The sequence below is a fragment of the Salmo salar genome, chromosome ssa14, assembly GCF_905237065.1.
Source record: "Salmo salar chromosome ssa14, Ssal_v3.1, whole genome shotgun sequence".
Lineage (NCBI taxonomy): Eukaryota > Metazoa > Chordata > Actinopteri > Salmoniformes > Salmonidae > Salmo > Salmo salar.
Genome location: NC_059455.1, coordinates 74,558,630 through 74,582,345, shown reverse-complemented (window position 1 = coordinate 74,582,345; position 23,716 = coordinate 74,558,630). Strand labels below are relative to the sequence as shown.

At 42.6% G+C, this 23,716-nt stretch overlaps 1 protein-coding gene across 3 annotated transcripts in view; it reads right to left on the bottom strand.

Annotated features, from left to right (window-relative positions):
• Positions 1–23,716, bottom strand: part of LOC106570306 (retinoic acid receptor beta) — a 283,051-nt gene that overhangs the window by 12,174 nt on the left and 247,161 nt on the right. For all 3 annotated transcript variants that reach the window (XM_014142481.2, XM_014142480.2, XM_014142482.2), the window contains one exon: positions 9,640–9,816. In XM_014142481.2, coding sequence (XP_013997956.1) covers positions 9,640–9,816 — 177 coding nt within the window. The remainder of the gene's footprint in view (positions 1–9,639; positions 9,817–23,716) is intronic.

Sequence of the window (23,716 nt, the reverse complement as noted above, 5' to 3'; positions counted from 1 at the left end):
ACAGTCAGGGGGAGGAGAGGAGAGAGGGACATTCAGGGGGAGGAGAGGAGAGAGGGACAGTCAGGGGGAGGAGAGGAGAGAGGGACAGTCAGGGGAGGAGAGGAGAGAGGGACAGTCAGGGGGAGTAGAGGAGAGAGGGACAGTCAGGGGGAGGAGAGGAGAGAGGGACAGTCAGGGGAGGAGAGGAGAGAGGGACAGTCAGGTGGAGGAGAGGAGAGAGGGACAGTCAGGGGGAGGAGAGGAGAGAGGGACATTCAGGGGGAGGAGAGGAGAGAGGGACAGTAAGGTGGAGGAGAGGAGAGAGGGACATTCAGGGGGGAGGAGAGGAGAGAGGGACAGTCAGGGGGAGGAGAGGAGAGAGGGACATTCAGGGGGAGGAGAGGAGAGAGGGACAGTCAGGGGGAGGAGAGGAGAGAGTGTCACGACGGGGCTTGTAAAGAGTAGAAAGACAAACTCAAAGTGAAGCCCACAGAGGCTAGGGACAAGGCTATGCACTAGTTATACTATATACCTGTAGCTAGGACTGACACGTTTCACAGCCAACAAAGACTAAAGAGAGAAACCACCACTATGATCATGACCTTGAGGAGGAAAAACCTCAGTGTGTCTGTGTGCTTGTTTCTGTATTGTACAGCTAGCTATACAGGGGTGTGTGTGTGTGTGTGTGTGTGTGTGTGTGTGTGTGTGTGTGTGTGTCTGACCAGCCGGTGTTTGAGTCTCCGCCAGCCTGAATGTTTTATTCTGTTTCATTTTGCGGACGCTCCTGCCACTCACTGTCAGTGCTCTCACACACACACACACACTCACTAGCTGTCAGCGCCACTCAATTGGCTTCAAAGGTTGAAACTGCCTGTCTCTTCACCACACACACACACACACACACACACACACACACACACACACACACACACACACACACACACACACACACACACACACACACACACACACACACACACACACACACACACACACACACACACACACACACACACACACACACACACACACACACACCGTTTGTTCCTTCTTCACACACTTGCTCACCCAGATCTAGAACACAGTACGCAGGGCGTGTCCTTCACTGTAGAAACCTGTCAGGGTGTGTGTGAGAGTGATCTAAGCAGGACTTCAACTTCTCACCTCTTCAACTCCAGAGGCCTCCCACAGGACACACACTGGTTGAATCAATGTTGTTTCCACGTCATTTCAATGAAATTACGTTGAACCAACGTGGAATAGACGTTGAATTGACGTCTGTACCCAGTGGGTAGTCACATTTGACAAATACCACATAATCATAGCAAACGAATCCATCCAGCATTACTGCAAATCCCCCCATCTAATCAGTGTGGCAACAGTTCTCATCACACCAGGAAGTGATACTGTAATACGGCCACTACTAATCTAGACCACAGGAAACACCACAATAACACTAATGATATGAACCTGTAGGATAACATCTATCCATTTACAATGCAGTCGCTGTACAGAACAGCAACAGGAATAACATAATAATCACATTCATCATGACATTTACTTCACTAAATCTATTAAATAGTCAATACTACTTTAATAAATACTACCCCCATGATACATGATTACTCACTAACCCTGGGCGCTGAACAGTGACACTATTGTAGCTGCTGTGCTGTGAGCTCCCAGTGAAGAGAGAGAAGGGCCTTTTCAGGTCAGGCATACTGCCGGGGGGTCTGAGCTGAGGATGAGAGGAGCGAGAAAGCGAAGGAGAGAAGAAGCAGAAGTTGGCAGTGAATTGGAATAGAGCGATCAGGGAAGTAGATCAGATGTGCTTGATGCAAGGAGCTGACTGAGGATAGCCTCATAGAGCAAGAGAGGGGCAAGGCACATGGAGAGTTAAATAAAGGTTAAATAAAAAAATATTTAAAAAATAAACATGACTGGAGCTTGAGACAATCCACCCCTCTCTCTCCCCCTTTCTCCCCCCTCTCTCTCCCTCTTTGCTTCTCTTCTCTGTCTCGTTACTGAGGGCACATTAGTACTCGACTGCACTACTCCCAAACAAACACTCAGCCAGGGGCAGTCTGCTAACACTGTGCTCCCCCGTATTCATATCCCTACTCCAGAAAAACATACAGCAAGCAACCCAAACAAACATGAACAACAGTCCTCACTGAAACTCACTGCAGAAAAAGACTAACACTTCTTTCAATCAATCCTTAATGAGATTTGGAAATGAGTAACGTCTGAGAAACGCTAACCTAATGTACTCTGATTAAGGATGGCTCCTCTACATACTGATCCACCGTCAGGATCAATTAAACCGCTCTTCTATTGGCTTTCTGGACAAACCGACCAATAAGGTCTAAGGACCGGACTCTAGGGAGGAAGTTCAGAGGTTAAACCCCCTGTACGTTTTAGCTTATTGACTGGCTACCTCAGTGGAGAGAGCAAACCCAGTTAACAGAGGTCTTTAGACACTAAACAGTACAGATGGAATTAGGCTAAACCTTTTGTCATTAAATAGAAACCTGCTCATTTGGTTATGTGGTAAAGGTACGCTATGTGTTTCTGCATCGAGTCACACTGCTAATCAGTGTCATTTGTTAGGCTAGCACAATTACTGCTGTGATTACATTTTCAAAAATGAACACTGAGTAGTGGGCCTGTCTCTCAACTATTCCTGTACCACAGATTGGTAAACTACCGTAAATTCCGGACTATAAGCTGCAACTTTTTCCCACACTTTGAACCTCGCGGCTTAAACAATGACGCGGCTAATATATGGATTTTTCCCGCTTTCAATTTTCTTTTCTCCAAAAAAACACATTCTGTGACGTGCTCAGTTTTTTGCCGGCATGAAGCTTTCATTAGACCAATGAAATTGCCGAACGGGTTAAGGTCAAACAACCTTTTTGTTTACTGTTTAGATTAAATCGAGCGCTCTCAAACTTCCCATCATTCTGATTACGGTAGTCATTTTGTCACCCTCATCATGGCAAAGACACGGGGAAATGCATATGATGCAGCTTTCAAGTTGAAGGCGATTGATCTGGCTGGAAAAGGAAATAGAGCTGCTGCACGGGAGCTTGGTCTTAATGAGTCGATGATAAGATGTTGGAAACAGCAGCGTGAGGAATTGACTCAGTGCAAAAAGACAACTAAACCTTACTGCTAATTTTTTATTTTTTGTTACAAGCCGTGTTTCGTTAAAGCCTATTTATTTTTGTTACAAACTGTGTTTCGTTAAAGCCTATTTATTTTTGTTACAAGCCGTGTTTCGTTAAAGCCTGTGTAAAGTTCATTTGTTTCAATGTACCGGTAGGCACCTGCGGCTTATAGACATGTGCGGCTTATTTATGTTCAAAATTAAAAAAATGTTTTAATTCAGTGGCACCCACTTATGTTTTAATTCATAAGCACCGGCTTATATTCAGGTGCGCTTAATAGTCCGGAAATTACGGTACTACATTATCCTTCCTCCTTGGATGTCCATTTACATTACAACTAGCCTGTAGAAGTGACTTAATCAGGGTCAGTTTACCATCAGGGACTGGCCCTGTTCATGGACCAGAGGTTGAGGAACCCTGAAAAAGCAAAAAAAGAAACGTCCCTTTTTCAGGACCCTGTCTTTCAAAGATAATTCGTAAAAAAACAAATACATTCACAGATCTTCATTGTAAAGGGTTTAAACACTGTTTCCCATGCTGTTCAATGAACCATAAACAATTAATGAGCATGCACCTGTGGAACGGTCGTTAAGACACTAACAGCTTACAGACGGTAGGCAATTAAGGTCACAGTTACGAAAACTTAGGAGACTAAAGAGGCCTTTCTACTGACTCTGAAAAACACCAAAAGAAAGATGCCCAGGGTCCCTGCTCCTCTGCGTGAACATGCCTTAGGCATGCTGCAAGGAGGCATGAGGACTGCAGATGTGGCCAGGGCAATAAATTGCAATGTCCGTACTGTGAGACGCCTAAGATAGCGCTATAGTGAGACAGGACGGACAGCTGATCGTCCTCGCAGTGGCAGACCACGTGTAACAACACCTGCACAGGATCGGTACATCCAAACATCACACCTGCGGGACAGGTACAGGATGGTAACAACAACTGCCCGAGTTACACCAGGAACGCACAATCCCTCAATCAGTGCTCAGACTGTCCGTAATAGGCTGAGAGAGGCTGGACTGAGGGCTTGTAGGCCTGTTGTAAGGCAGGTCCTCACGAGACATCACCAGCAACACCGTCACCTATGGGCACAAACCCAACGTCGCCGGACCAGACAGAACTGGCAAAAAGTGCTCTTCACTGACGAGTCGCGGTTTTGTCTCACCAGGGGTGATAGTCGGATTCGTGTATATCGTCGAAGGAATGAGCGGTACACCGAGGCCTGTACTCTGGAGCGGGATCGATTTGGAGGTGGAGGGTCCGTCATGGTCTGGAGGGTGTGTCACAGCATCATCGGACTGAGCTTGTTGTCATTGTAGGCAATCTGAACGCTGTGCGTTACAGGGAAGACATCCTCCTCCCTCATGTGGTACCCTTCCTGCAGGCTCATCCTGACATGACCCTCCAGCATGACAATGCCACCAACCATACTGCTCGTTCTGTGCGTGATTTCCTGCAAGACAAGAATGTCAGTGTTCTGCCATGGCCAGCGAAGAGCCCGGATCTCAATCCCATTGAGCACATCTGAGACCTGTTGGATCGGAGGGTGAGGGGTAGGGCCATTCCCCCAGTAATGTCCTGGAACTTGCAGGTGCCTTGGTGGAAGAGTGGGGTGACATCTCACTGCAAGAACTGGCAAATCTGGTGCAGTCCATGAGGAGGAGATGCACTGCAGTACTTAATGCAGCTGGTGGCCACACCAGATACTGACTGTTACTTTTGATTTTGACCCCCCTTTGTTCAGGGACACATTATTCCTTTCCTGTTAGTCACATGTCTGTAGAACTTGTTCAGTTTATGTCTCAGTTGTTGAATCTTGTTATGGTCATACAAATATTTACACATGTTAAGTTTGCTGAAAATAAACGCAGTTTACATACAGTGCCTTCGGAAAGTATTCAGACTCCTTGACTTTTTCCACATTTTGTAACGTTACAGACAATCTACACACAATACCCCATAACGACAAAGCAAAAACAGTTTTTTATAAATGTTTGCAATTGCATTATAAATAAAAACAGAAAAACCTTATTTACATACAGTTGAAGTCGGAAGTTTACATACACTTAGGTTGGAGTCATTAAAACTCATTTTTCAACCTCTCCACAAATTTCTTGTTAAAACTTCTTAAGGCTAGGGGGCAATATTTTGACGTCCGGATGAAAAGCGTGCCCAAAGTAAACTGCCTGTTACTCAGGCCCAGAAGCTAGGATATGCATATAAATGGTAGATTTGGATAGAAAACACTCTAAAGTTTCTAAAACTGTTAAAATAATGTCTGTGAGTATAACAGAACTGATTTGGCAGGTGAAACCCCGAGGACAAACCATCCAGGGAGAGAAAAAAATTGAGGTCATAGGATTTTCCAATGGGTTTCTATGGGAAGCCCTATTTATGAGGAACCTGGTTGCAGTTCCTATGGCTTCCACTAGATGTCAACAGTCTTTAGAAATGGTTCGATGTTTTTCTTTTGAGAAATGAAGAAGTAGGGCTATTCATTCCATGTGTCACTCTGAAGGTCCCTACTATTTTGGTGCGCGTGAACAGGAACGCGCTTCACGTTGTTTTTATCCGGTATTAGAAACAGTTTATTCCGTCTTAAATTTGATCGATTATTTACATTTTAGGATACCTGAGGTTGGATTAGGAAAGTTGTTTGAAATGTTTGGACCAAGTTTACAGGTAACTTATTTGATACTTTGAAGTCATGTTGGGCGAGTTGGAACCGGTGTATTTCTGAATCAAACGCTCCAAATAAATGGACATTTTGGGGATATAAAGAAGGAATTTATCGAACAAAACGTCATTCATTGTGTCACTGAGACATTTGGGATTGCAAAAAGAAGAAGATCTTCAAAGGTAAGGCATTTATTATAAGGCTATTTCTGACTTTTGTGTCGCACCTGCCTGGTTGATAAATTATTTTCATGTGTTTGTATGCGGGGCGCTGTCCACAGATAATCGCATGGTCTGCTTTCGCCGTAAAGCCTTTTTGAAATCTGACACAGCGGCTGGATTAACAAGAAGTTAAGCTTTATTTTGATGTATTACACATATATTTTCGTGAATGTTGAATATTGATATTCCTGTAGTTTGAATTTGGCTCTCTGCAATTTCAATGGATGTTGTCAAATCTATCTCGCTAAAGGGATTGGCGTGGTTTTAACAAACTATAGTTTTGGCAAGTCGGTTAGGACATCTACTTTGTGCATGACAAGTCATTTTTACAACAATTGTTTACAGACAGATTATTTCACTTATCATTCACTGTATCACAATTCCAGTGGGTCAGAAGTTTACATACACTAAGTTGACTGTGCCTATAAACAGCTTGGAAAATTCCAGACAATTATGTCATGGCTCTAGAGGCTTCTGATAGTCTAATTGACATAATTTGAGTCAATTGGAGGTGTACCTGTGGATGTATTTCAAGGCCTACCTTCAAATTCAGTGGCTCTTTCCTTGACATCATGGGAAAATCAAAAGAAATCAGCCAAGAAAAATTGTAGACCTACACAAGTCTGGTTCATCCTTGGGAGCAATTTCCAAACGCCTGAAGGTACCATGTTCATCTGTACAAACAATAGTACGCAAGTATAAACACCATGGGACTGCGCAGCTGTCATACCACCCAGGAAGGAGACGCATTCTGTCTCCTAGAGATGGAACGTACTTTGGTGTGAAAAGTGCAAATCAATCCCAGAACAACAGCAAATGACATTGTGCAGATGCTGGAGGAAACAGGTACAAAAGTATCTATATCCACAGTAAAACGAGTCCTATATCGACATGAAAGGCTGCTCAGCAAGGAAGAAGCCACTGCTCCAAAACTGCCATAAAAAAGACAGACTTTGTTTGCAACTGCACATGGGGACAAAGATTGTACTTTTTGGAGAAATGTCCTCTGGTTTTATGAAACAAAAATAGAACTGTTTGGCCATAATGACCATCGTTATGTTTGGAGGAAAAAGGGAGAGGCTTGCAAGCCGAAGAACACCATCCCAACCGTGAAGCACGGGGGTGGCAGCATCATGTTGTGGGGGTGCTTTGCTGCAGGAGGGACTGGTGCACTTCACAAAATAGATGGAATCATGAGGGAGGAAAATTATGTGGCTATATTGAAGCAACATCTCAAGACATCAGTCAGGAAGTTAAAGGTTGGTCGCAAATGACCCCAAGCATACCTCCAAAGTTGTGGCAAAATGACTTAAGGACAACAAAGTCAATGTATTGGAGTGTCCATCACAAAGCCCTGACCTCAATCCTATAGAAACTTTGTGGGCAGAACTGAAAAAGCATGTGCGAGCAAGGAGGCCTACAAACCTGACTCAGTTACTCCAGCTCTGTCAGGAGGAATGGGCCACAATTCACCCAACTTATTGTGGGAAGCTTGTGGAAGGCTACCCGAAACGTTTGACCCAAGTTAAACAATTTAAAGGCAATGCTACCAAATACTAATTGAGTGTATGTAAACTTCTGACCCACTGGGAATGTGATGAAAGAAATAAAAGCTGAAATAAATAATTCTCTCTACTATTATTCTGACATTTAACATTCTTAAAATAAAGTGGTGATGCTAACTGACCTAAGAGAGGGAATTTTTACTAGGAATAAATGTCAGGAATTGTGAAAAATTGAGTTTAAATGTATTTGGCTAAGGTGTATGTAAACGTCCGACTTCAACTGTAAGTATTCAGTCCCTTTGCTATGAGACTCGAAATTGAGCTCAGGTGCATCCTGTTTCCATTGATCATCCCTGAGATGTTTCTATAACTGGATTGGAGTCCACATGTGGTAAATTCAGTTGATTGGACCTGATTTGGAAAGGCACACACCTGTCTATATAGTTGACAGTGCATGTCAGAGCAAAAACGAAGCCATGAGGTCGAAGGAATTGTCCGTAGAGCCCAGAGAGAGGATTGTGACGAGGTACAGATCTGGGGAAGGGTACCAAAACATTTTTGCAGCACTGTGTTATCCAAGAACACAGTGGCCTCCATCATTCTTAAATGGAAGAAGTTAGGAACCACCAAGGCTCTTCCTAGAGCTGGCAGCCCAGCCAAACTGAGCAATCGGGGAAGAAGGGCGGTGACCAAGAACTCGATGGTCACTCTGACAGAGCTTTAGAGTTCCTCTGTGGAGATGGGAGGACCTTCCAGAAGGACAACCATCTCTGCAGCACTCCACCAATCAGGCCTTAATGATACAGTGGCCAGCGGAAGCCACTCCTCAGTAAAAGGCACGACAGCCCTCTTGGAATTTGCCAAAAGGCACCTAAAGGACTCTCGGACCATGAGAAACAAGATTCTCTGGTCTGATTAAACCAAGATTGAACTCTTTGGCCTGAATGCCATGTGTCTGTCACATTCGTCGTAGGAAGGAGACCAAAGCGCAGCGTGGGTATCGTTCCACATCTTTAATTTTAATGTGAAACTTTGCAAAACAAACAATAAACTACAAACAAAACACAAACCGTGACGAAAGAGGTGCAACATGCACTAACTCAAAATAATCTCCCACAAACACAGGTGGGAAAAACAACTACTTAAATATGATCCCCAATTAGAGACAACAATGACCAGCTGCCTCTAATTGGGGATCATACAAAAATCCCAACATAGAAAAAAGAAACTAGAACCAAAACAGGATAGAACTAAAGAAACTAGATAAACCCCCCCAGTCACGCCCTGACCTACTCTACCATAGAAAATAAGAGCTCTCTATGGTCAGGACGTGACAGCGTCACATCTGGAGGAAACCTGGCACCATCCCTACAGTGAAGCATGGTGGTGGCATCATCATCCTGTGGGAATGTTTTTCAGCTGCAGGGACTGGGAGGCTAGTCAGGCTCGAGTTAAAGATGAACGGAGCAAAGTACAGAGAGATCCTAGATGAAAACCTGCTCCAGAGTGCTCAGAACCTTAGACTGGGGCGAAGGTTCAACTCCCAACAGGACAACGACCCTAAGCAGCCAAGACAACGCAGGAGTGGCTTCAGGACAAGTCTCTGAATGTCCTAGAGTGGCCCAGCCAGAGCCCGGACTTGAAAATAGCTGTGCAACAACGTGCCTCATACCCAAGACTCAAGGCTGTAATCGCTGCCAAAGGTGCTTCAACAAAGTACTGAGTAAAGGGTCTGAACACTTACGTAAATGTGATATTTAGTTTTTTGATTTTGTATAAATTTGAGGAAGAAAATGTAAACCTGTTTTTGCTTTGTCATTATGGGGTATTGTGTGCAGATCAATGAGGGAAAAAATCTATTTAATACATTTTAGAATAAGGTTGTAACGTAAGAAAATGTGGAAAAAGTCAAGGGGTGTGAATAATTTCCGAATGCATTGTAGGAATAAATGCATGAAGTATGTACATAAGAGATGTGTTACTTTGAAAACTGCTGATACGTACGTCCCAGTATGTCGAGGAAGGCAGCTTGGATCAGCGTGACCTCTGTGTGTGTGTGCCTGTGTGTGACAGTCAGTCCTTACCAGTATGTCAAGGCAGGCAGCTTTAAGCAGCGTGATCTGGTCAGCTATGGTGAGTCCTGTGAAGCCAGGCACTCGTTTGGCAAACTCCACGATCTTTATAATGCACTTAGTAGCCAGCTCACTGAACTTATCCCACAGCCCCAGGTCCAGCCTCACACGTTGTTCCGCACTCGACTTCTGGAGTGGGGAGAGAGAGGACACACACATGCATTAGCAGGCATGCAGATACACACACAGAGACACACACACACACACACACACACACACACACACACACACACACACACACACACACACACACACACACACACACACACACACACACACACACACACACACACACACATAGAATCAAACACAAACAGAGAGTCAGGCAAGAGGCACCGTCATGATGAGACTGTCATGTCCTGACCATAGAGAGCTTGTATTTTTCTATGGTAGAGTAGGTCAGGGCGTGACTGGGGGGTTTTGTCTAGTTTATTTATTTCTATGTTTGGTTCTAGTTTCTATTTTCTATGTTTTTTTTTGTTGTCTAGTTTAAATTTTCTATGTTGTGTTCTAGGTTCTTTTTTATAGGTTGGGGTTTTTGTATGATTCCCAATTAGAGGCAGCCGGTCATCGTTGTCTCTAATTGGGGATCATATTTAAGTTGTTGTTTTTCCCACTAGTGTTTGTGGGAGATTATTTTGAGTTAGTGTATGTTGCACCTCTTCGTCACGGTTTGTTGTTTCTTTGTTTATAGTTTATTGTATGTCTTGCATAGTTTCACAGATAAATAAATATGTGGAACGATATACACGCTGCGCCTTGGACTCATTCATACGACAACCGTGACAGAGACAACGAGTTGCTAATGATCTCCAGTCTTCACCCATTCACTATATCTCACTGTATATAAATAATACACTCTATCTCACTGTATATAAATAATACACTCTATCTCACTGTATATAAATAATACACTATCTCACTGTATATAAATAATACACTCTATCTCACTGTATATAAATAATACACTATCTCACTGTATATAAATAATACACTCTATCTCACTGCATATAAATAATACACTATCTCACTGTATATAAATAATACACTCTATCTCACTGTATATAAATAATACACTATATCTCACTGTATATAAATAATACACTATATCTCACTGCATATAAATAATACACTATATCTCACTGTATATAAATAATACACTATCTCACTGTTTATAAATAATACACTATCTCACTGCATATAAATAATACACTATCTCACTGTATATAAATAATACACTCTATCTCACTGCATATAAATAATACACTATCTCACTGTATATAAATAATACACTCTATCTCACTGTATATAAATAATACACTATCTCACTGTATATAAATAATACACTCTATCTCACTGTATATAAATAATACACTATATCTCACTGTATATAAATAATACACTATATCTCACTGCATATAAATAATACACTATATCTCACTGTATATAAATAATACACTATCTCACTGCATATAAATAATACACTATCTCACTGCATATAAATAATACACTATCTCACTGTATATAAATAATACACTATCTCACTGCATATAAATAATACACTATCTCACTGCATATAAATAATACACTATCTCACTGTATATAAATAATACACTATCTCACTGCATATAAATAATACACTATCTCACTGCATATAAATAATACACTATCTCACTGTATATAAATAATACACTCTATCTCACTGTATATAAATAATACACTCTATCTCACTGTATATAAATAATACACTCTATCTCACTGTATATAAATAATACACTCTATCTCACTGTATATAAATAATACACTCTATCTCACTGTATATAAATAATACACTCTATCTCACTGTATATAAATAATACACTCTATCTCACTGTATATAAATAATACACTCTATCTCACTGTATATAAATAATACACTCTCCACCATGAGACTATAGAACTATAGAACATTCAGTGGTTGTTGTTGTTGTCATAAATAGAGCCGAGCAGAGAGGACTGGGCTGCGGTAATGAGTGAGAGAGAGCAGGAGGAGAGGAGAGAGAGAGAACAGGAATCAGCCATAAAACTGTGACAGGTAACAGGGAGCACTTTGAAGTGAGAGGAATGGAGTTAAAGTATCTATATGGGCCAAGCCCTACTGTCACGTCCTGACCATAGAGAGCTCTTATTTTCTATGGTAGAGTAGGTCAGGGCGTGACTGGGGGGGTTTATCTAGTTCTATGTTGTGTTGTAGTTTCTTTTTTCTATGTTGGGTTTTTTGTATGATTCCCAATTAGAGGCAGCTGGTCATCGTTGTCTCTAATTGGGGATCATATTTAAGTAGTTGTTTTTCCCACCTGTGTTTGTGGGAGATTATTTTGAGTTAGTGCATGTTGCACCGCTGTCGTCACTGTTTGTTGTTTTGTTTATAGTTTATTGTATGTCTTGCTAAGTTTCACATATTAATAAAGATGTGGAATGATATTCACGCTGCGCCTTGGTCTCCCTCTTACGACGAACGTGAAACCTACACTAACATACTGAGAGGAGGAGGAGAGAGGAGAGGAGGAAGAGAGGGGAGGAGGAGAGAGGAGAGGAGGTGGAGGAGAGAGGAGAGGACGAGAGGGAAGGAGGAGAGAGGAGAGGAGGAGGAGGAGAGAGGAGGAATAGGAGGAGAGAGGAGAGGAGGAGAGTAGGAGGAGAGGAGAGGACGAGGAGGAGGAGAGAGGAAAGGAGGAGGAGGAGAGAGGAGGAGGAGGAGTAGGAGGAGAGAGGAGAGGAGGAGGAGTAGGAGGAGAGAGAGCGAGAGAGAGAGAAAGAAAGCGGATAGAGTAAAAGGGAAAGGAGAAGGAAATACAGAGGAATAAAGAAGAGGAGGTGAGAGACGGGGAAATGGCAAGCCATTAGGGAGAGGAGGATAGTGACAGGGCTAGAAATGAAAGAAGAGATGGAGAGAGAAAGAGAGATGGAGAGAGAGAGGAAGACAGGATCGAGACAATGTGGGAGGAGGAGGAGGAGGATAAATTGAAAGAGAAAGTGAGTGAGAGGGAGGAAGACAGACAGACAGTAAACAGAGACTTGGGGATGATGAGGCGTGGGTGTGGAAACATCTCACTCCCTGCCCTTGTTATAAAGTTGTTCTAAAGACTCTCATAAACAACTTCCTCTTCAGCCCTGATCTGACAGCGTCTACAGCTTTATATAATCATCTCCCACGTATTGACAGTCAGATCATCTCTAAATACTGAATTAATATATGCTAATAAAGTTGTTTTCATCAGCAGTAGTTTGTCTTTGGTGAGAAAGTGAGGAGGAGGAGGAAAGTCCAAAGTCAGCAGACAAGTTGATTCAAAACAGAGGAGAATAGGCTGAGATGGGAGGAGGGAGGGATGGAATGTGGGATGGAGGAATATAAGTGAGACTCAGGGGAACCAGGGAAAGAGAGAGAGATAGAGAGAGAGAGAGACAGAGAGAGAGCGAGAGAGAGAGAAAGAAAGAAAGAGGGAAAGAGTCCAGAGAGAGAGGAAAGAGTCCAGAGAGAGAGAGAGAGAAAGAAAGAGAGAGAGAGAGAGAGAGACCGGGAAAGAGAGTCCAGAGAGAGAGAGAGAGAGAGAGAGAGAGAGAGAGAGAGACCGGGAAAGAGAGTCCAGAGAGAGAGAGAGAGAGAGAGAGAGAGAGAGAGAGAGAGAGAGAGAGAGAGCGAGAGTGAGAGAGAGAGCGAGATAGATAGAGAGAGAGAGAGAGAGAGAGAGAGAGAGAGAGAGAGAGAGTGAGAGCGAGAGCGAGATAGATAGAGAGAGAGAGAGAGAGAGAGAAAAAACAGGGAAAGAAAAGAGGCAAACAAAGCATCATTTGGGGAATTGCTTACATTACTGTGTGTGTGTGTGTGTGTGTGTGTGTGTGTGTGTGTGTGTGTGTGTGTGTGTGTGTGTGTGTGTGTGTGTGTGTGTGTGCTTTTGTGCAGGAAGTGTGTGTTTAATATTACTGTGGATGGAGCAGCTGATGATTATTTGTGCCATTTCATGTAAACTATCTAAAAACAAACAAATGATTGTCTTTAGCTAGTTTACATGAAATGGCCCATCTGTTCTGGATGGCTGGGACATGCCAGCCGGCATGCCTGTGATCACAGCAAGGGCAGAGACATACACACACACGCTGAAGTGTGTCTGTGTTTGCGTGCATGTTTGTGTGTGTGTGTTTGCTGAGTGTGTGTGAGTGTGTTAAGGTGTGCACAAGTTTTTGACATTCTATTGACAGTGAACTGTCGCCATAGAAAAAGTTAAACTCTCGACCCCCAACAACTTTGCATAAATAAATGTTTAATTCTATTCAATGAAAACTGTATGACTATTTGACTTTCACAGTTCAGAAAATAAATGAAACACAAACGTCTTCCTCCTATTGACTTCACAGTCAAAGAAAGAGACAGACAGAGAAAGATGAAAAAGAGTGGCCTTTTGAATTGAATGGAATTGAATTAAGAGACAGAGAGAAACAGAGAGATAGAGACAGAGAGAGAGAGAGATAGAGACAGAGAGAAACAGAGAGATAGAGACAGAGAGAGAGAGAGATAGAGACAGAGAGAGAAACAGAGAGATAGAGACAGAGAGATAGAGATAGAGACAGAGAGAGAGAGATAGAGACAGAGAGAGAAACAGAGAGATAGAGACAGAGAGAGAGAGATAGAGACAGAGAGATAGAGAGATAGAGAGAAACAGAGAGATAGAGACAGAGAGAGAGAGAAAGAGAGAAACAGAGAGATAGAGACAGAGCGATAGAGATAGAGACAGAGAGATAGAGACAGAGAGAGAAACAGAGAGATAGAGACAGAGAGAGAGAGAGATAGAGACAGAGAGAAACAGAGAGATAGAGACAGAGAGAGAGAGAGATAGAGACAGAGAGAGAAACAGAGAGATAGAGACAGAGAGAGAGAGAAAGAGAGAAACAGAGAGATAGAGACAGAGAGATAGAGATAGAGACAGAGAGAGAGAGATAGAGACAGAGAGAGAAACAGAGAGATAGAGACAGAGAGAGAGAGATAGAGACAGAGAGATAGAGAGATAGAGAGAAACAGAGAGATAGAGACAGAGAGAGAGAGAAAGAGAGAAACAGAGAGATAGAGACAGAGAGATAGAGATAGAGACAGAGAGAGAGAGATAGAGACAGAGAGAGAAACAGAGAGATAGAGACAGAGAGAGAGAGATAGAGACAGAGAGAGAGAGATAGAGACAGAGAGATAGAGAGATAGAGACAGAGAGAGAAACAGAGAGTAGAGACAGAGAGAGAGAGAGTGACAGAAAGAGAGAGAAAGAGAGAGAGACAGAGAGAGAGAGAGAGCGACTGATAGACAGAGAGAGACAGAGAGAGACTGAGAGAGAGAGCGACAGAGACAGAGAGAGAGAGACTGAGAGACAGAGGGAGAGAGAGACAGAAAGAGAGAGACTGAGTGTGATCGACAAAGAGAGATGAGTAGATAGGACGTGGGGTTAAGTGAGAGGGACCTTAGGTGTGTGTTTAAATCACTGTGAACGAGCTGCAGCAGGCAGCAGCCACTACAGACACACATCTCACTTCTCACTGACAATACATAGAGAGACAATATATACTACTGTACTGTGTGTCACTTCTCACTGACAATACATACTACTGTACTGTGTGTCACTTCTCACTGACAATACATACTACTGTACTGTGTGTCACTTCTCACTGACAATACATACTACTGTACTGTGTGTCACTACTCACTGACAATACATACTACTGTACTGTGTGTCACTTCTCACTGACAATACATACTACTGTACTGTGTGTCACTACTCACTGACAATACATACTACTGTACTGTGTGTCACTTCTCACTGACAATACATACTACTGTACTGTGTGTCACTTCTCACTGACAATACATACTACTGTACTGTGTGTCACTTCTCACTGACAATACATACTACTGTACTGTGTCACTTCTCACTGACAATACATACTACTGTACTGTGTGTCACTTCTCACTGACAATACATACTACTGTACTGTGTGTCACTTCTCACTGACAATACATACTACTGTACTGTGTGTCACTACTCACTGACAATACATACTACTGTACTGTGTGTCACTACTCACTGACAATACATACTACTGTACTGTGTCACTACTCACTGACAATACATACTACTGTACTGTGTGTCACTACTCACTGACAATACATACTACTGTACTGTGTCACTTCTCACTGACAATACATACTACTGTACTGTGTGTCACTTCTCACTGACAATACATACTACTGTACTGTGTGTCACTACTCACTGACAATACATACTACTGTACTGTGTCACTTCTCACTGACAATACATACTACTGTACTGTGTGTCACTTCTCACTGACAATACATACTACTGTACTGTGTGTCACTTCTCACTGACAATACATACTACTGTACTGTGTGTCACTTCTCACTGACAATACATACTACTGTACTGTGTGTCACTTCTCACTGACAATACATACTACTGTACTGTGTGTCACTACTCACTGACAATACATACTACTGTACTGTGTGTCACTTCTCACTGACAATACATACTACTGTACTGTGTGTCACTTCTCACTGACAATACATACTACTGTACTGTGTGTCACTACTCACTGACAATACATACTACTGTACTGTGTGTCACTACTCACTGACAATACATACTACTGTACTGTGTGTCACTTCTCACTGACAATACATACTACTGTACTGTGTGTCACTACTCACTGACAATACATACTACTGTACTGTGTGTCACTTCTCACTGACAATACATACTACTGTACTGTGTGTCACTTCTCACTGACAATACATACTACTGTACTGTGTGTCACTTCTCACTGACAATACATACTACTGTACTGTGTGTCACTACTCACTGACAATACATACTACTGTACTGTGTGTCACTGACAATGCATACTAATGTCATGTGTGTCACTGACAATACATACTACTTACTGTACTGTGTGTCACTTCTCACTGGCGGATGGGGGAGAAAGGAGTTGCAGATGGAGGGATGGAGGGATGGGGAGGGAGACGGAATCTCTGATATTAAAGCTACTCGTCTTGTTCCTCCCCTGGGCGAAGGAGGGAGGACAGGATTGGGAGGAAGAGGTAGATTCACAGTTTGATTCCCTCTCCTCCCCATCCCCCTCTCACACTGCAATTTCAGTCAATTACCCCAGTCCCATAATTCAATAGAGCCAAACAAGGAAGTGGCCTGGGAGATCTAATTTCATTTAAAGGCATTTATCCAAACAAATTAGACAAGTTGCGACGTTAGAAAATAAGCTGCCAATGTAGAAACCAACGCTCTGCACTTCATCACCGGCCGGGGTGTGTGTGTGTAGGCATAACAAAAGAATAAAAGACTCTTGGCAGCATTATTATCCAGTACCTGTGAAGGATAATGACAGTAGAGTATAGCAGTAATAATGTAGCTCATAGTCAATGGCTGACTGGGCTATATAACGCACGCACGCACGCGCACACACACACACACACACACACACACACACACACACACACACACACACTTATTTTCCTTGAAGCTGAGGGCCACATATCCCTAATGTTTTTTTTTTGTCTTTTAAAGTGCCAGGGCCGTTTTCATCACCATCCCTGTCAATGAAGCCTTATTCATTGTCATGCTTTAAGCCCTCTCACTCACCCTCTCTCTCTCCACTATCTCCCCTCACTCAGCAGTAAACTCCTAAATCACCCAGGACAAGGATTGCAATATTTCACCACATAATTGGAGCTTTAACCTAATCTAGGGAGCTGAGAGAGAGAGAGAGAGACAGAGAGACAGAGAGAGAGAGTGAGAGAGAGACAGAGAGAGAGAGAGAGAGAGAGAGAGAGAGAGAGAGAGAGAGAGAGAGAGAGAGAGAGAGAGAGAGAGAGAGAGAGAGAGAGAGAGAGAGAGAGAGAGAGAGAGAGAGAGAGAAAGCTGAGGGGGAGTTATGTTCAAAAGGCGCGTCAGGAACCAATCTCTTGTAATAATGAGGGAGTTCTCAGTCTGAGAGCCAACATAATTACTAGTGATCCAGATTAAGGCTTTATCTATCTACAGGCCTACTGCTACTGCCGTGACAGTACTGACAGCAGCACAGCGGTATGCATCCTGCCTACATGACTGACTGACTCTAATTATCTTTATTTAAAGACTGTTTTTTTTCTGTCATTTCGAAAAATTAAGTATTTTCATTTTGAAGAATGTGACATAAATATTACATGACTGACTAACTGGGGAAATAAATACACTGCACTGTTTATTTTTTACTACGATTTGTTATTTAAGGAGAGTGGAATTTCTATCTGAAAATGAATGGTACTACTACTTGGTAGAAATGAAGGAGTAAGAGGTAAGAGTAGGAGGTGGGGTAAGCTTAGTTGTGGGACATTCCTAAACGTATGTGTTGTACAGAAGAAAAAAAATTATGGCATGTGTGGCTCAAAAATGTGGCTCAGTTGGTAGAGCATGGTGTTTGCAACGCCAGGGTTGTGGGTTCAATTCCCACGGGGGACCAGTACGGAGAAAAAATGTATGAAATGTATGCATTCACTACTGTAAGTCGCTCTGGATAAGAGCGTCTGCTAAATGACTAAAATGGCAATGTATGGCAAACCGTGAACCTTTAACCTCTGAGAAACTACACACAGACTGATGGTAACTCTTCCTTCAGAGCTGTCCTACGCCAGGGAAAGTCTTTACACATACTTTGAAGGCGGAAGGCTTTAATCACTAATGATTAGCTTTAGTTATGTCAATCATCCACCATGGGAAAGGATTGGAATGATTGTTACCACTGCTATATATTTAGTTTTTTAAGAAAGGGTGTGCCAGCGCCGTGGTGTTTTCTACTTGTTTGTTTATTAAACTGTGTGAACAAAGCCTGAATGATTGATTGGTGACATGAAACTCCCCAAGCCTTGAGACAAGTTTGAGGTGTGTGTGTGTGTGTGTGTGTGTGTGTGTGTGTGTGTGTGTGTGTGTGTGTGTGTGTGTGTGTGTGTGTGTGTGTGTGTGTGTGTGTGTGTGAGCAAGCTTGCGTGTGTGTGTGTATGTGTGTGTGCCTGAGTTCCTACATGTCTACCACATTATCCCTCACAAATCTCCCCTTGCTCTTCTCCTCAACACTCCCAACAGTACATCGTTCGCAAAGCTCCGGTGTCAATCACACACTATCTCACGCCAAGCCCAATCTATACTGTATGTAAGAAAGTCTATCAGTCTGAAAACAAAGTGTTAGACGCTTTCAAACTCCCTGCACAACGATGCCATGCCTAGCTGTCAGTCAAACACACCGCTATCTCAACCTGCTAGAAAACTTTCAGTCACTCAGGACCCATCTCACTATCCCAAATGACTATCTCAAATTTCCTGTCAAAATGTCCCAAAACTAGCTAAGCTCTATCTATCTGGCAAGGCAGTGTATCTCTATCGGATGTTTCCATCTACATGACATAGCTCAGTACATATCTAACTCTGCTATTTGGCTCAGGAGGTTTTGCTGCTCCAGGTTTCTGTGAACCTTGACCTCTGCTCAGAGGGATGCTGGGAGCAGAGAGCTGCCTTCACATCCAAGCTTAGAGACCTTTTCTCTCTCTCTCTCTCTCCCCTCTCTCTCTCTCTCTCTCTCTCTCTCTCTCTCTCTCTCTCTCTCAATTCAATTTCAATTTCAATTTAAGGGCTTTATTGGCATGGGAAACATATGTTAACATTACCAAAGCAAGTGAAGTAGATAATAAACAAAAGTGAAATAAACAATAAAAATGAACAGTAAACATTACACTCACAGAAGTTCCAAAAGAATAAAGACATTTCAAATGTCATAGTATGTCTGTATACAGTGTTGTAACGATGTGCAAATAGTTAAAGTACAAAAAGGAAAATAAATAAACATAAATATGGGTTGTATTTACAATGGTGTTTGTTCTTCACTGGTTGCCCTTTTCTTGTGGCAACAGGTCACAAATCTTGCTGTTGTGATGGCACACTGTGGTATTTCACCCAGTAGATTTGGAGTTGTGGCTGTCTAGCTGTACTGGGGCTTTTGAAGCTCTCGACAGAAGACACCTAGAGTCAGAACGTTAAACTCCATATTTGGCCTTTCTGTTTTCAACTTTATGGACCAACATCCTTATAGGAACATTGTTCCAAAAAAAAAAAAAAAGATTATCTTTGGCAATACCCAAAGACCCTATACTCTATCCCTGTACAAGCCAGCTAGAGGCCATAGCTAGCTCAATATCAAACACTCAAGGTCAGGCTTTCGAAGACTGTGAAACCAGAAGAGCGATGTGACAAATTGATCTTAACCTGTTAGGGCTAGGGGGCAGCATTTGCACGTCTGGATAAACAAAATGTACCCGATTTAATCTGGTTACTAATCCTACCCAGTAACTAGAATATGCATATACTTATTATATATGGATAGAAAACACTCTAAAGTTTCTAAAACTGTTTGAATGGTGTCTGTGAGTATAACAGAACTCATTTGGCAGGCAAAACCCTGAGACATTTTCTGACAGGAAGTGGATACCTGATGTGTTGTATTACCTTTAAACCTATCCCATTGAAAAACACAGGGGCTGAGGAATATTTTGGCACTTCCTATTGCTTCCACTAGATGTCACCAGCCTTTAAAAAGTGTTTTGAGTCTTCTGGAGGGAGATCTGACCGAACAAGAGCCATGGAACGATGATGTCCCATTAGACACCTGGCGCGCGAGTTCATGTTGGGTACCCTCGTTCCAATACGTTATAAAAGAGTATGCATTCGTCCACCTTGAATATTATTCATGTTCTGGTTAAAAAAGGCCCTAATGATTTATGCTATACAACGTTTGACATGTTTGAACGAACGTAAATATATTTTTTCCCCTCGTTCATGACGAGAAGTCCGGCTGGCTTAGATCATGTGCTAACAAGACGGAGATTTTTGGACATAAATGATGAGCTTTTTTGAACAAAACTACATTCGTTATGGACCTGTGATACCTGGAAGTGACATCTGATGAAGAGAATCAAAGGTAATGGATTATTTACATAGTATTTTCGATTTTAGATCTCCCCAACATGACGTCTAGTCTGTATCGCAACGCCGTATTTTTCTGGGCGCAGTGCTCAGATTATTGCAAAGTGTGATTTCCCAGTAAGGTTATTTTTAAATCTGGCAAGTTGATTGCGTTCAAGAGATGTAAATCTATAATTCTTTAAATGACAATATAATATTTTACCAATGTTTTCTAATTTTAATTATTTAATTTGTGACGCTGACTTGACTGCCGGTTATTGGAGGGAAACGATTTCCTCAACATCAATGCCATAGTAAAACGCTGTTTTTGGATATAAATATGAACTTGATAGAACTAAAAATGCATGCATTGTCTAACATAATGTCCTAGGAGTGTCATCTGATGGAGATTGTAAAAGGTTAGTGCATCATTTTAGCTGGTTTTATGGTTTTGGTGACCCTGTCTTTGACTTGACAAAACATTACACACAACTCTTGTAAATGTACTGTCCTAACATACTCTAAATTTATGCTTTCGCCGTAAAACCTTTTTGAAATCGTAAAACGTGGTTAGATTAAGGAGATGTTTATCTTTCAAAGGGTGTAAAATAGTTGTATGTTTGAAAAATTTGAATTTTGACATTTATTTGGATTCAAATTTGCCGCTCTTGAAATGCACCTGCTGTTGATGGAGTGCACCACGGGTGGCACGCTAGCGTCCCACCTAGCCCATAGAGGTTAAGTGGTTTCAATTCTGTACACGTCAGAGTTTATCCGTCAGGACAGGGTTGGTCTCTGTGAATGGTTTGTCCTCTGACAAATCAACTGTACATTTCGGTGTTCCTCAAGGTTCCGTTTTAGGACCACTATTGTTTTCACTATATATTTTACCTCTTAGGGATGTCATTCGAAAACATAATGTTAAATTTCACTGCTATGCGGATGGCACACAGCTGTACATTTCAATGAAACATGGTGAAGCCCCAAAATTGCCCTCGCTAGAAGCCTGTGTTTCACACATAAGGAAGTGTATGGCTGCAAACGTTCTACTTTTAAACTCGGACAAAACAGAGATGCTTGTTCTAGGTCCCAAGAAACAAAGACATCTTCTGTTGAATCTGACAATTAATCTTGATGGTTGTACAGTCGGCTCAAATAAAACTGTGAAGGACCTCGGCGTTACTCTGGACCCTGATCTCTCTTTTGAAGAACATATCAAGACTGTTTCAAGGACAGCTTTTTTCCATCTACGTAACATTTCAAAAATCTGAAACTTTCTGTCCAAAAATGATGCAGAGAAATTAATCCATGCTTTTGTAACTTCTAGGTTGGACTACTGCAATGCTCTACTTTCCGGCTACCCGGATAAAGCACTAAATAAACTTCAGTTAGTGCTAAATACGGTTGCTAGAATCCGGACTAGAACCAAAAAATGTGATCATATTACTCCAGTGCTAGCCTCCCTACACTGGCTTCCTGTTAAGGCAAGGGCTGATTTCAAGGTTTTACTGCTAACCTACAAAGCATTACATGGTGCTTGCTCCTACCTATCTTTCCGATTTCGTCCTGCCGTACATACCTAGACATACACTACGGTCACAAGACGCAGGCCTCCTAATCCCTAGAATTTCTAAGCAAACAGCTGGAGGCAGGGCTTTCTCCTATAGAGCTCCATTTTTATGGAATGGTCTGCCTACCCATGTGAGAGACGCAGACTCGGTCTCAACCTTTACATCTTTACTGAAGACTCATCTCTTCAGTAGGTCCTATGATTGAGTGTAGTCTGGCCCAGGAGTGTGAAGGTGAACGGAAAGGCTCTGGAGCAATGAACCGCCCTTGCCGTCTCTGCCTGGCCGGTTCCCCTCTCTCCACTGGGATTCTCTGCCTCTAACCCTATTACAGGGGCTGAGTCACTGGCTTACTGGTGTTCTTCCATGCCGTCCCTAGGAGGGGTGCGTCACTTGAGTGGGTTGAGTCACTGACGTGGTCTTCCTGTCTGGGTTGGCGCCCCCCGTTGGGTTGTGCCGTGGCGGAGATCTTTGTGGGCTATACTCACCCTTGTCTCAGGATGGTAAGTTGGTGGTTGAAGATATCCCTCTAGTGGGGTGGGGGCTGTGCGTTGGCAAAGTGGGTGGGGTTATACCCTGCCTGTTTGGCCCTGTCCGGGGGTATCATTGGATGGGGCCACAGTGTCTCCTGACCCCTCCTGTCTCAGCCTCCAGTATTTATGCTGCAGTAGTTTATGTGTCGGGGGGCTAGGGTCAGTCTGTTATACCTGGAGTATTCCTCTTGTCTTATCCGGTGTCCTGTGTGAATTAAGTATGCTCTCTCTAATTCTCTTTCTTTCTTTCTTTCTTTCTTTCTTTCTTTCTTTCTTTCTTTCTTTCTTTCTTTCTTTCTTTCTTTCTTTCTTTCTTTCTTTCTTTCTTTCTCTCTCTCGGAGGACCTGAGCCCTAGGACCATGCCTCAGGACTACCTGGCATGATGACTCCTTGCTGTCCCCAGTCCACCTGGCCGTGCTGCTGCTCCAGTTTCAACTGTTCTGCCTGCGGCTATGGAAGCCTGACCTGTTCACCGGACATGCTACATGTCCCAGACCTGCTGTTTTCAACACTCTAGAGACAGCAGGAGCGGTAGAGATACTCTCAATGATCGGCTATGAAAAGCCAACTGACATTTACTCTTGAGGTGCTGACTTGTTGCACCCTCGACAACTACTGTGATTATTATTATTTGACCATGCTGGTCATTTATGAACATTTGAACATCTTGGCCATGTTTTGTTATAATCTCCACCCGGCACAGCCAGAAGAGGACTGGCCATCCCTCATAGCCTGGTTCCTCTCTAGGTTTCTTCCTAGGTTTTGGCCTTTCTAGGGAGTTTTTCCTAGCCACCGTGCATTTACACCTGCATTACTTGCTGTTTGGGGTTTTAGGCTGGGTTTCTGTACAGCACTTTGAGATATCAGCTGATGTAAGAAGGGCTATAT